Genomic DNA, 13729 nt, shown 5'->3' with positions numbered 1-13729 from the left:
GGCAACCTGAGTGCAGAGACAAGGCAGAATTCGTGACCTCAGTGTTGAGGGGAAATGTCCATTTGTCCATCAGTGGAGATAGGGACACTAGGACTGGGGGACAAAAGGAGGGAGAGTGTGGCTAGGGGTGATCCAAGCAGACTCAATATAACCCCCATGATTCTTTTCTAGTCTAAGGATGGCTGAGGTTAAATCAAGCACACATTTTTCCAACAGCCAGGTTTTTGTTTGTGTTGAAGCTACAGAGGCAATTTCCAAGACATGGTTCAACATGAGACTGTACTTCCAAGGTATGAAGGTTTGGTCTTTTGCTCTTGTAGGGACGTGAGTTCAGCCCCCTGCTTTCTCCACTGGCTTTTGAGTTTTACTGTGAAATGGGCTAATGAACCGAGGGAAGCATCTGAATCCTTCAGGAATGCTGGGAAGCAATCCCGACAAAACTTTGGAGAAATGACCAACTTTTGAAGGAGCTTTCAAAATCCTTCACCTCAGAAAACTCTCTGTTGCAATGATTTACTTGATTATAATAATCTTTTGAGTACTCAGGTGATTTAAGTTTGTACCTGTTGGTTTGGATCAATCAGATTTATTAGGGACCGGTTTCTTGATCACGCTCAGTATTTATTTTTCCTTTGAATCTCAGGTGCAGGTGGAGGAAGCTATACTCCACTGGTCATGTTACATTATTATCTTTGATCAGTAAAATGCTTATCTTTTTATTTACTTATTCATTTATTTACTCCACTTTACCTTCATTCCTCACTCCCGTTTCCAACACCCACCCCCTCACAGGCAGATATTCCAATGTGATTATTGTCATTCTCTTTTATTCTATGTGTTCTGATAAATGCAAATGTTATCGGGTTTGAAATCTTTGTGTTCCTTTCAAACTTTTAAATGTATTCAACATAGAGAAAAGTTTTGAAAACTTCCATGTACAGTTAAAAGACATGTAAGAAAACACCCATCTACCCACCAGCTGGCTTAAGAACTAGAACATTATAGAGTTTAAGAAGCCAACTGTGGATCCCTCATCTCCTTCCCCTGCCCAGAAGAAACCACTACCTTGACCTTTATGTTCTCATTTCCTCGATTTTTGCGGAATTTTTTTTTTTTTTTTTGAGACAGAGTTTCACTTTTGTTGCCCAGGCTGGAGTGCAGTGGCACGATCTCAGCTCACTGCAACCCCCACCTCCTGGGTTCAAGTGATTCTCCTGCCTCAGCCTCCCGAGCAGCTGACATTACAGGCACATGCCACCACGTCCGGCTAATTTTTGTATTTTTAGTAGATAAGGGATTTCTCCATGTTGGCCAGGCTGGTCTCGAACTCCTGACCTCAGGTGATCCACTCACCTTGGCCTCCCAAAGTGCTGGGATTATAGGCGTGAGTCACTGTGCCTGGCCTGCTTTTGAGAAAATTTCATCTCCCATGTATGTATCACTGAACAAGGTATTGTTTTGTTTTGCTGGTTATGGAAGCTAAGCTGGTTATGGAAGGAGCAGTATTGCTACAATTAGGTGAAGAGTCAGTTCCAGGAGAGGATAAGCTGGAGAGAATCTCTCAGTCATAGTGAGTCTGGCTTCAGTTTCCCTAAGAGTTTACAAGAGCTGCTTCTGGGGAAGTCAGAGGGTACGGTTATAAGTGAGGCCAGGAAAATACACCCATGTCTCAGCATAGTCAGGGCACTGGCAGGGCTGTTATGTGGACCAGAAATTAGTTACCATATGGTCTGGTTACCATATGGTTTGACAGGGAGTGGGCCGCTCTAACTCTTCACTTCCAAACTCTGTGACCAGCCCCCACCCTCAATAGTAGATCACAGCAGGCAACTTCTGTGGGGTGAAATGCATGTCCACACCTGCTCCAGGCAGCTGCAGTGCTGGTGAGAGGGTGTGCAGGAGCCGCACCAGCACATACTCAAAACCAGCCAAGTACAGACCGTCTGCGCCAGGCTCACCTGGGCATTCTGGCCTCAGGTTAGCAGAGTGTAGATGTGGCTGTTTCCTCCTCAGTGAAGAGCAGACTCTAAAGGATGATGCCATGGGGAGTGGGTGACTAGGCCAAGGGAACAGACACTTTCTGCTTGTTTTTTCTCCTCCCCCTTTCTTTCTTTCTTTCTTTCTTTTTTTTTTTTGACAAGGTCTCACTCTGTCACCCAGGCTGGAGTGCAGCGGTACAATCTCGGTTCACTGCAGTCTCAGACTCCTGGGCTCAAGCAATCCTCCCACCTCAGCCTCTCTGGTAGCTGGGACCACAGGCACACACCACCACATTTGGCTAATTTTGTATTTTTTGTAGAGATGAGGACTCACTATGTTGCTCGGGCTGGAACTGAACTGCTAGGCTCAAGCAATCTGCCCGCCTCGGCCTCTCGAAGTGCTGGGATTACAGGTGTGAGCCACCGTGACTGGCAATTCCACCGCTTTCTTGTTTTATGTATTCCCTGTCATCCATGCTCCCATTCCTCCTGACTCCCCGACATAGGCATTTTTCAAATGTGTTTAACTTACATCCTTTTGTGTGCATTTCTGTAAGGTGTGTATTTGGTGTATATGTGCATATATTTGTAACTTGTGAGTAGTATTGTTATACGGTTCATTCTTTTTCACTCAGTGCTACGTGTTGAAGATCATTGTGTTGCCCTGTGTACATCTAACTCACTGGTCTAAAGGTTAAGAGGTCCTCTGTGGAGTGCACCCATCACTATTTCCCTGTGTATGCCCCTGGTGATGGACACCCAGCATGCCTTCAACTTCCCACTGTTGCAAACCACACCATAATGCACATTCTTCTACATGACCCTTTATGGACCTGTATGAGAATTTCTTTGGAGGGCCCATGGGGATAGTGCCACATTCATCTCTGGGATGGCTGCCAAAGTCCCCAATCCCAATGCAAGAGGGTCCCTATGCCCCCATATCCCCACTAAAGGACTTGGCATGATCCAGCTTTTTAAAATTTTGTCTGTTTGTGAAACCTAAAGTAAAATCTCACTGTAGTTTTATTTTAGACTTTTCTGTTAATACATCTGAACATCTTTTATTAGGCCTGTTAGCTTTTTGGGTTTTCCACTTCAGGAAATTGCTTGTTCATATTCTTTGTAGACCTGTTTGCAACTGGAGGCCCTGTCACTGTTTTTCCTCTCTATATGTGCTCCACTGATAGTCCTAATCCTGTGGGAAAGCTGAACCCTACCCAGGGTTTCTACACACTGTACCAGGCTCTGTAGTGCCTTTCCATATGAATTTTAGGATCAGTTTGTAAATTTCGGCAAAAAGCCTGCTGAGATTTTTATAGGAATTACATTTAATCTATGGATCAATTTGGGGAGAATTGACATCATAACAATACTAAGTTTTCCAACCCATGAATGTTTTTCATTAATTTGGCTCCTCTTTCTCTCAGCAATACAAGTGTATAGGTCTTCCACATCTTTTGTCAGATTTATTCCTAAGTCACATTTTTAGATGTTATTGTAAATGGTATTTTAAAACTTTCTGTATCCAATCGTTCATTGCTAGTATATAGATATACAACTAATTTTTGTATATTGATCTTATAACCTGCAACTTGTTAGACTCACTTATTAGTTCTAGTAGGGTTTTATTTTTGGTGGACTCAGTTGGATTTTCTATATAGATGATCACATTTTCTGTAAATACAGTTTTACTTCTTCCTTTCCAATTTGGATGCCTTTTGCTTCTTTTTCTTGCCTGACTGCACTGCCTAGAACCTTCAGTATAATGCTGAATAGAAGTGGTGAGAGTGGACATCTCTGTTTTATTTCTGATCTTGGGGGGGAAAGCACTCAGTTTTCACCACTAAATATAATGTTAGCTGTGGGTTATTTTGCAGATGCCCTATATCAGGTTGAAGAAGTTCCCTTCTACTTCTAGTTTGCCAAGAGGTTTTTGTTTTTTAAACTCAGGAATGGATGTTAGATGTTGTCAAATGCTTTTTCTGCATTTATTGCAATAATCATATGGGTTTTCCTTTTTGGTTTGTTAATATGTAGAACTGCATGATTGATTTTCTAATGCCAAGCCAATCCTGCATTCCTGGGATAAAATCCATTTTGTTATGATTCATTATCCTTTTAATACATTATTGGATTTGATTTGATAAAGTTTTGTTTATAATTTTTATATCTCTTGAACTTTCCATTTTAATACTAATGGCTCCTCAAATTGGCCTCCCCGCCACGCGCCTGTTTTCCACATGACCCACTCTGCCTGTTCATATCCTCTAGACTGTGTCTGGGATGGTTACTGAGGTGGTTACTGAGGCTGGGACTTTCCCCAAACTTACGGAGGGTCAAAGAAAATTTAGAACAAAGACTTGAAAGCATTTTTTGTGTGTGGTCAATCCTACCTCTGAGTATGTGAATCAACTCCTGGCAGCAGTCTTGCCCCTTAACAAAGGTGTGTCCCCAACCTGAAGAGCCATCTTCAAAGCCTCTCAGTACCTGACAGGTTAGTTCCTAAGAGAAAAAGCATTATTAACTGCTTAAGAAATCCCCTGACCCTAGATTATCCCTCTGTCACTGTTCCCCCATATGGTACTGCTCTGCTCCAAAAAGGAAATATCCAATACTTCCCACTGAAGAATTCTATCCCATTCTGACTGCCTACTTGATATCCCACACTCTAAGATGCCCAAATAACACCTTCAAATTCCTGACCCTGTGTTTTTTGTGGATGGCTTTTATACCCAAGATATTAGGGGAACACACAGGACAGGATATACTCCTTTCCCCATTGCAGCATAGAAGCTCTTCTTCCTTCAATCCCCTCGTCGCAAAAGCAATAATGGTAGTAATAGCAAACACATATACAGTGCTTACTACATGCCATGTATTATTCTAAATACTTTATGTAGATTAACTCATTTAATACCCTCAATAATCCTATGAAGTGCATATTACTACTATCCCCATTTTTGTTTTATTTATTTTGAAGGGGGCTTTCGGCAAAAACCAGAATGCCTGCTAGACAAATTCTAAAACAGCTGTAACACTACTATCCCCATTTTTACAGAAGAAACTACAGAAAATTGAGGTCAAGTGACTTGACCAGCTCTGGGATTTGAATCCAGGCAGTCTGGCTCAAGTCCACTGCACTACCATACTCGCAAGTGACAGAACTGTGGCACTGACCCATGTTTGCACACAGTAGAGGGCCCCCCTGGCCCACTATTCATACAAATTCTTTCTAAGGCTTCAGAATATGTCATGCCTGTGTTATCTGTGGTGCCTTTGGCCAAATCTGGTGTCAGTGAGTTTCTCACTGCTGCTGACAACGAAATATATGTTTGGAAACAAAAATTATGTAGGGTTGGGCGCGGTGGCTCACGCCTGTAATCCCAGCACTTTGGGAGGCCAAGGTGTATGGATCACTTCAGGCCCGGAGCTTGAGACCAGCCTGACCGACATGGTGAAATCCTGTCTCTACTAAAAATACAAAAATTATCCGGGTGTGACGGTGGACACCTGTAATCCCAGCTATTTGGGAGGCTGAGGCAGAAGAATCACTTAAACCCAGGAGGCGAAGGTTGAAGTGAGATGAGATTGCGCCACTGCACTCCAGCCTGGGTGACAGAGTGAGCCTCTGTCTCAGTAAATAAATAAATAAATAAATTTGTAGGGAGAACACTTTTTAAAAAGACATTATTATTTAATGTCATCAGAGCGACAAGAAGAAAATACTGCATTCATAGGGAAAGATTAGGAAGCTATAAAAAGGAACATTTGCAAGACAACACCAACTAAAAAGATCTTATAGAGTCAAGCAATAATTAAAGGACCTTCAAAGCAGCCAGAGAAAAAGAACACCTACGAAAAAAATTAGAGTGACAGTAGACTTTGCAACAGTAATAACAGAAACCAGACGAGTGTCATAATGTCCTCTTAGTGTCAGTGTTTAATATCCTTCTAAAAAAGGCAATTTAGAAGTAGGTACCTAGCAAACCTATCTTTTAAGAAGAATAAAGGGAAAAAAAGGGATTTATAGATAAACACAGACTAAGAGTTTCCAATTAAGTGATCTATGCTAAAGGATTTTCTACAGTTCTGTATGTATTTCAAGAAGAAGAAAAATCAGGCTGGGCGCAGTGGCTCATGCCTGCTATCCCAGCACTTTGGGAGGTCAAGGCAGGCGGATCACGAGGTCAGGAGATCGAGACCATCCTGGCTAACACAGTGAAACCCCGTCTCTACTAAACACACACACACACACACACACACACACACACACACACACACACACACACACACACACACACACACACACACACACACAGCCAGGCATGGTGACAGGCGCCTGTAGTCCCAGCTACTTGGGAGGCGGAGGCAGGAGAATGGTGTGAACCCAGGAGGCGGAGCTTGCAGTGAGCCCAGATAGCGCCACTGCACTCCAGCCTGGGTGACGGAGTGAGACTCCATCTCAAAAAAAAAAAAAAAAAAAAAAAAAAAGAAGAAGAAGAAAAATCATCCCAAAAACGACATCCGAGGTAAAAGAAGAAAGATGGGCAAATAAAAGGTAAATGAGTATTTAAGCAAACAATGTTTGCATAAAATGATATTGTTAGTGTCATCCTTAATAAGGGAGGAACAAAAATAGTAGACATAATAACATGTAAATTGAGAGACATTAAAGATTTATAAAGTCTGTGAATTCTTTGGGTGGGGAGTATGTTTAACTTTGGACTTTAGGTTAAATATGTACGGTAAGCTTTCAAGGCCAATCGCTAAAAAAAAATCTTTGGAGAGACTAACAAGAAAAACTAGAAAAGGCACAAATAATATGAACAACATAAAAGATATAGTAAAAATTTAAAAATAAGAGAATATAATTAATTTGAAAACTTACATGAATTGGACCAATTCCTAGAAAACTGATTTATTTATTGGATAAGATCACTATAACCTTAACCAGACAAATACAGATGGCTAAAGATGCAAAAATCCTAAACAGTTTATTAGCAAACCACATCCAGAATGAGTAAGATTTAATACAACACAAAAATGTTGAGTTTAATCCCAGAAATGCAAGAGCAGTTTAACATTAGAAAGTTAAACTAAATCTTTTAAGATTTAGTTCATATGCCATCTCTTCCAAGAAAGCTTCCTTGGTCCCCTGAGCTGGGTTGTGTATTCCTTAGGGGCTCTCACAGTCTATTCTTCCTACCAGTGTTACTGCACTGACCACACTGCCCTGAAATTACGGTTCTGTGTCTAGGAACACACCTCGTTCATCTCTGTGTCTTCAGTGTACAGCAGGAGGCCTGACACACAGCAAGTGGTCAAATTTTGCTCAACTAAACTTATACATGGCATTCTGTATAATTCTGATGGCATGCTGATGAAATTAGTGGGTGACCAAAACAGGAGAGTAGGTCACACATTAGACAACAGAATTAGTATCCGGAGTCATGGGCAGGCAGAAACACTGGAGCCAGACTAGGCCCCAGTAGGGCTAGGGGCAAAGTCAGGACTAAAACCCCACACAGCCTGTTCTCACTTTGACAATGAAAAAAACTCTTTTTGAGCTGTAACTTACCCTCCTATGGGTATCTCCCATTATAACAACACTTACTATGAGCCCAGCATCGTGCCAGCTTCCACGCTATCCCCTGCAGCCCCCCTACCACCACCAAGTACCACAGGTAAAGTATAATGAGAGTGGTCTGCTTGGCCTGGGGACCAGGAAACAGTTCCTCACCATGCAAGAGAAAGGGGGATGATAGCTGGGATCAGAAAGCCCAATGAGAGTTGGGGTTTTGTTTTTCACCAGGTAACAGGCAGCATGACAACACAGCAGTTTGAGGGCTATTTGAGTAAGAGGCAGGCCTGCCTTCAGGAGCCCTAGGGCGTACAGCCAGTCAGAAAATATGGGGCTTTGCCACAACCCTACCAACTGAGAACTTGTTTCCCAAAAGAACCCAAGAGCTATCCTCACTGCTTCTTCACAGCCCCCAACCTTATGAAAAATGATATCCAAGTTCCTTAGCATGGCATTAAAGGCCTTTGTGCCTAGCCTACTCCTCAAGGCCTTTATTTCTCTATCCTCCACATTAATCAATTAAGTCATTCATCCGTTTATTCCACAAATATTTATTGAGTATCTACTATGCACCGTTGTTTTTGGCACTGGGGATACAGCAGTGAACAAAACAGAAGTCCCTGCTTTATGGAGCTTACAGTCTACTGAAGAGAGACAGACACTAACCACAATAAATGAATATAAAATATACCAGGTGGTGATCAGTGCTTTGTAGAAAAACACACATAAAATAGGATAAAGGGATATAAAATGCATGTGATGGGGCGATTTTAGATATGTTGATCAGGAAACACTTCTCTAGGGAGGTGACATTTGAGCACACTGGAAGTACTAGGGCAACTCATCAGATTATTTAGGAGGAAGGGTGTTTCAGGCAGTAAGAAGAACAAGTACAAAGGCCCTGAAAAGGAAGGGTATCTAGCACACTTGGGGAACAGCAAGGAGGCCAGTGTAGCTGGAGAAGAGTGAGTGATATTGAGAGTGATAGGAGACAAGGTAAGAGAGGTAAAGGGAACCAGATTATGTAGGGACTTTGGGCCATGGTGAGGGCTTTGGCTTTTGTTGAGGGAGGTGGGAGCCATGGGAGAATTCTGAATAGTGGAAGGACATGATCTGATTTGGATTGTATAAAGAATTTCAGAGAAGAATAGTATAGGTACTAGAACACTAAGCAAAAGAAAACAAAATACACAATTATTAGCTCCAAGGAAAACGAAAGGGTATACAACGAAGGATATGTAATCAGAATATACTATGTAGTTTTGATGTGAGCAATATTTACAATGTCATACTCATGCAAACAGTGACTACTGGTTGAACAAAAATTATATAAAATGTTTTAAAGAAGTAATAACAGATGTAATCACAAAGATGACCAAGCAATAAGAGACTATTAGGGATGACTAGGCAGATTAGCAAGTAAAATATATGAGGTTTGTACAAATGAAAAATATAACTTTTGAAATAAAAAACTCAATGGGCAGATTAAAGAGCAGATTAAACATAGTTGAAAAGAGAATCAGTAAGCTGAAAGATATACCTAAAGAAATTATCCAGAATGAAGTGCAGAAAGACAAGGAGATAGAAAATCTCAGAGATGTTATGAGATACGGAAGATAGAATGAGGAGGTCCAAAATATGACTAACTGTATTCCGAGAAAGAAAAACTAGAAAAAAATGAAAGGCAATATTTGAAGAGATAATGGTTGAGAATTTCCCAGAAATTATGAAAAGCATGAATTCACTGAGCCACAAAGCATGACATTCCCAAAGTAGAATTAAAAAAAAATACATATGTAAACATGTTAGAGTAAAACTGCAGGACCCCCTGCACATTCTACTACTACTACTACCACTACTACTACTACTACTACTACTACTACTACACACACACACACACACACAAAACCAGCAATTAGTCTGATAGTCGACTTCTTAATAGCAACAGACTTCTCAAAGCCAAAAGAGAATGGAACCATATATTCTAAGTGTTGAGTAAAAATATCTGTAACAAACTATCTTTTAAGAATGAGGATAAAATAAAGACATTTACATATAAGAAAGACTGGAAGAATTTAACATCAAGAGACCTGTACTAAAAAAAAAAAAACTCATTTAAACACTATATTCATAATGAAAGAAAATGATCCCAAAGGATGATCTGCGATACAAGAATGTATGCATGTAAGTCCAAACAAACACTGTCTATGTAAAATAACACTGACAATGATGCAAAATTGTGAGGTTTATAAAAAGGAACAAACTAACATATTTGAAAACAACAGTATGTGATCAGGAGAGGAATGACTAGAGTTGAAGGTTTCTAAGCTTCCTGCATTCTTTAAGAAGGGGGCTAAAATATTGTTTAACTTTAGACTTTATAAGTTAAACACATATGGAAAACATCAAGGATAACCACAGAAAGAATAGAAAAAAATTTAAAAATAGGGAGGAAAAAAATTGAATAAGAAAACAAATCTCAAAACTAAAAAAGCAGGCGAGAAAAGAGAAAATGAAGCACAGAAAAGGTAGTGATGGTAAACAGAAATAAAAAAGTATGATGGTAGAAACAAGCCCAAATACATCACAGTAAATGTAAACAGACTAAACCTGCCAACCAAAAGAGATAATCAGATTAGATTTTTTAAAAGGTCCAGTTATATGTTGTTTCCAAGAGATATAATTAAACATAATGGCATGAAAATGCTCAAAAGTAAAAGGATGGAAAATTATATACCACACAAATCCCAACAAGAAAAGTTTGTGTTACTACATTAATATAAGATAAAATAGGTTTCAAAGAAAAATGCATTATCAGGAATAGAGAGGGTCATTACATATTTATCAGGAATATATAACAATTTTTAATTTGAATATTCCTAATGAACACCCTCAAAATATATAAAGCAAGAAACGAGATAGAATTACAAGGAGAAATTGCCAAATCCACCATTACAGTTGAACATTAACGCACCTCTTTCAATTATCAGTAGATAATGACCAAAAAAATCAGTATAGGTAAGTAAAAATTGAACAATAGTTCACAAACTTGATAATAGACATATGTAGATCTCTGTATTCAACAATTAGAGAACACACATTCTTATAAATTAGCACATAGGAAGCATTCAAAAATATTGGTCACATACTAAGCCATAAAACAAGTCTAAAAAATTTCAGAGTTGTTGTCACACAAACCACATCCTCTGACCATAATGCAATTAAGACAGATTTCAATAACAAAGAGATAAAATTTTAAATCCCCAAACATTTGGAAATCTAAAAACACATTTCTATATAACTTACAGGTCAAAGAAGTAACCTTGATGGAAATGAAGTACTTATAACTGAGCAATAATGAAAATACTACATATCTAAACTTATGGAGAAGCAGCAGTTAGAGGGAAATTATATATCCTTAAATGCACAAATTAGAAAATGGGAAAGAATGAAAATTAATGAGCTCAATGTCCAGTTAAATTAGAAAAAGAACAACAGAATAAACCCAAAAAATGTGGAAGGAAGGAGATCAAAAAAGATAAGAGCAGAAATTAAAGAAATAGAAAACAAAGATACAATAGAGAGGAGCAACAAAGCCAAAAGTTGGTTCTTTGAAAAGACTAATAAAATAGATAAACCTCTGGTGAGATTGATCAAGAAAAAAAGTGAGAAGGCACAAATAACCAATATCAGTAATGAAAAAGGAGACATTGTTACAGTTCATACACAGCACAGAATAAAAAGGAAACTTTATGCCAATGAATTTGAAAATGCAGACAAAATGGACCAACTCCTAGAAAACTGTTATCTTACCAAAATCGACTCAAGAAGAAAAAGAAATCCTCAACAGTTCCATAGCTACTAAAGGAGTTACAGCAGTAGTTAAAACTCTTCCCGCCAAAACCAACAAACAAAAAATAGCGGGCAGATTCTTCCACTTGGTATGTGGATTACAGGTAGGTGAAGAGATACTGATCCCCTCAGCCCTAGAGGTGTCCGGGTAGGACCTGAGGAAGTGGAGACCCTAGGCAGGCCACTTCTCTCTATGGGCAGCCTCTTCTGGAGATCCTTAGAGGGTGGCCCTTAGTGAAGTAGGGTCTGACAAATCTCTCTGCAGTCCCTGAAGGTGGTGAGCACAAATAAGTAGCATCCAGCTCTGCAGTAAATGTGCTAAGCAGGGCCAAGAAGGTGCTCTATTACTTGGACAGCCTCTTCAGTAGCCAGCTCCTGTAGTCTTCTGCTCATTGAGGACAAGGGACCTGTGGAGCTGCTGGAGGAGTCTGTGTTCCAGTTTCCAAGAAACACCACGCACAGCCCAAGTTGTGACTGGTTGGGATGGGACTGGGTGCAGGGAGGCCAAGGAGGGGCTTCCTGAGGGTGTAGCTCCAGGTAGAAACCCTGAAACTCTGTCTTCCCGAGTATCAGATACTTTAATCCGTTTGCAGCTGATGAGCCCTTTTAATGGTATCCAAGCTAGCTGCAGGGTGATGGTTCTAATAATGATGCATGTTCTGCAAATAAGAGCTTCATCATTATTTTGAAATTGTTAATATGAAAGCGTTCAACTGGATTTGAAATCTACTCACATCATCATGAGAAGTTTTAACAATATACTTGTCAGTGAAACAAAAAGAAAAGCTGTTAGATATAATTCCAATTGTTAAATATCTTTGAAACATTTAAAAATTGGCTTTAAATATTTTATCACCTACTTGTACAAAGAAAGACATTTATGGATGGCGACTGTTAAGAATTTGAAGAAAGCATCATTAAAAAGTCTTGCTCAGAAAAAAAAAAAAGTCTTGCTCAGGATTTGTGTGTAGCCATTTCAAGCATAAAGCTTATAAAATAAACATGGAAGCAAATTTCAACCTTCTTATTTACAATTTTGAAAATATTTTAATTTATAAGTTTAATACTAATTCAATATTAAAAAGGAAAACACTAGACCAAGATGGTTTTGCAGAAGTTCTACCAAACCAATCATTCCAAAGTTATACAGCATCTTCCAGAATATTATAAAAGAGGGAACACTCTGAGTCATTCTACACCAGCAGAACCTTAATGCCAAAAGCCAATAAGAACAGCCTGAGAAAGGAAAAGACCAATTTTATTCATGGACACAGTTGCAAAATTCCAAACTTTTGTTCACCAACCTGAGTCCAGCACTGTATAAAAAATGAAAGACCATGACCAAGTTGTGTTTATACAAGAAATGCAAAGATGGTCTAACATGAGGAAAATCTATAAATGTCATTTACCACATATCAGATTATTGGAGAAAAAACATATAATTATCATAAGAAACAGAAAAGGCATTTGGTAAAAATTCAACACCCTTTCATTATTAAAAAAATAAAAGCCTCTTAGTATAGAGTAATAGGATGGAACTTGCTTAACCTGATAAAACCTGTAGGAAATCTATAGCAAATACAGTATCATTCTTAATAGGGAAAAGTTAGTGGTGTTTCCTCTAAAATACACAAGACACAGATGCATGCTGTCATCATTGTACTAGATGTCCTGGTCATCTCAGTACGACAAGAAAAATAAAGGCATAAAGATTGGAAAGGAAAAGACAAAACTGTCATTATTTATAGCTGATATGGTTGTCACCATAGAAAACATAAAAGAATATACAGACACCTTAAAAGGAACCAGGGCTCCTTGGAGAAATGGCTGATTCCAGGACTAAGAGAGGAAAATACAAGATGAGTCTGGAGCATTTCCTAGTGCTGGCAAGTAAAGCAGTGCTCAAAACCAAAGGATGGGAGTATGTGAAAGGGACACAGGAGCCAACTGGCAAGAGTCCCCAGTGGCCAAAACTGGACTGATTTGACCAACAAAACAAAGAACACAGTATTAGATTTATAACTCAAATTATTAAATAAAAATGCATGAGTTCATACTGATATAAGTGACTGAATAAATAAATAAGGGATAAGAGACAAATCTTTACAGAAGAATTTCAAATGATATACAGAGATACACCCCCTCCTTCCAGGAGCTATAGCTCAATTCTTCCCACCTACTTGAGGGTGGGCTAGAGTCTTCCAAAGAACAGACTATGAAAAGGGAAAGGCAGCAACTTGCCAGGGGGAAAACCTGGCAAACATCACCTTAACCAAGGGATGAAGGTTCACAAAACGAGGGATGCCAATGGATACCA

The 13729-nt window shown here is 39.3% G+C and overlaps 1 protein-coding gene and 1 non-coding gene across 4 annotated transcripts in view; both read right to left on the bottom strand.

Annotated features, from left to right (window-relative positions):
- Nucleotides 1-4958: 4958 nt before the first annotated feature.
- LOC115932518 (U7 small nuclear RNA) lies at nt 4959-5019 on the bottom strand. The gene has a single exon (XR_004068789.1). It is a non-coding gene; the product is annotated as a U7 small nuclear RNA (small nuclear RNA).
- Nucleotides 5020-8091: 3072 nt separating this feature from the next.
- Nucleotides 8092-13729, bottom strand: part of KANTR (KANTR integral membrane protein) — a 33101-nt gene continuing 27463 nt past the window's right edge. For all 3 annotated transcript variants that reach the window (XM_055376481.1, XM_055376479.2, XM_055376480.1), the window contains one exon: nt 8092-12071. In XM_055376481.1, the coding sequence (XP_055232456.1) occupies nt 11041-11271 (231 nt within the window). In that variant the 5' untranslated portion in view covers nt 11272-12071 and the 3' untranslated portion in view covers nt 8092-11040. The remainder of the gene's footprint in view (nt 12072-13729) is intronic.

Source organism: Gorilla gorilla, chromosome X, assembly GCF_029281585.2.
Source record: "Gorilla gorilla gorilla isolate KB3781 chromosome X, NHGRI_mGorGor1-v2.1_pri, whole genome shotgun sequence".
Classification (NCBI taxonomy): Eukaryota; Metazoa; Chordata; class Mammalia; order Primates; family Hominidae; genus Gorilla; species Gorilla gorilla.
This window is presented reverse-complemented; position numbering and strand designations above follow the sequence as displayed.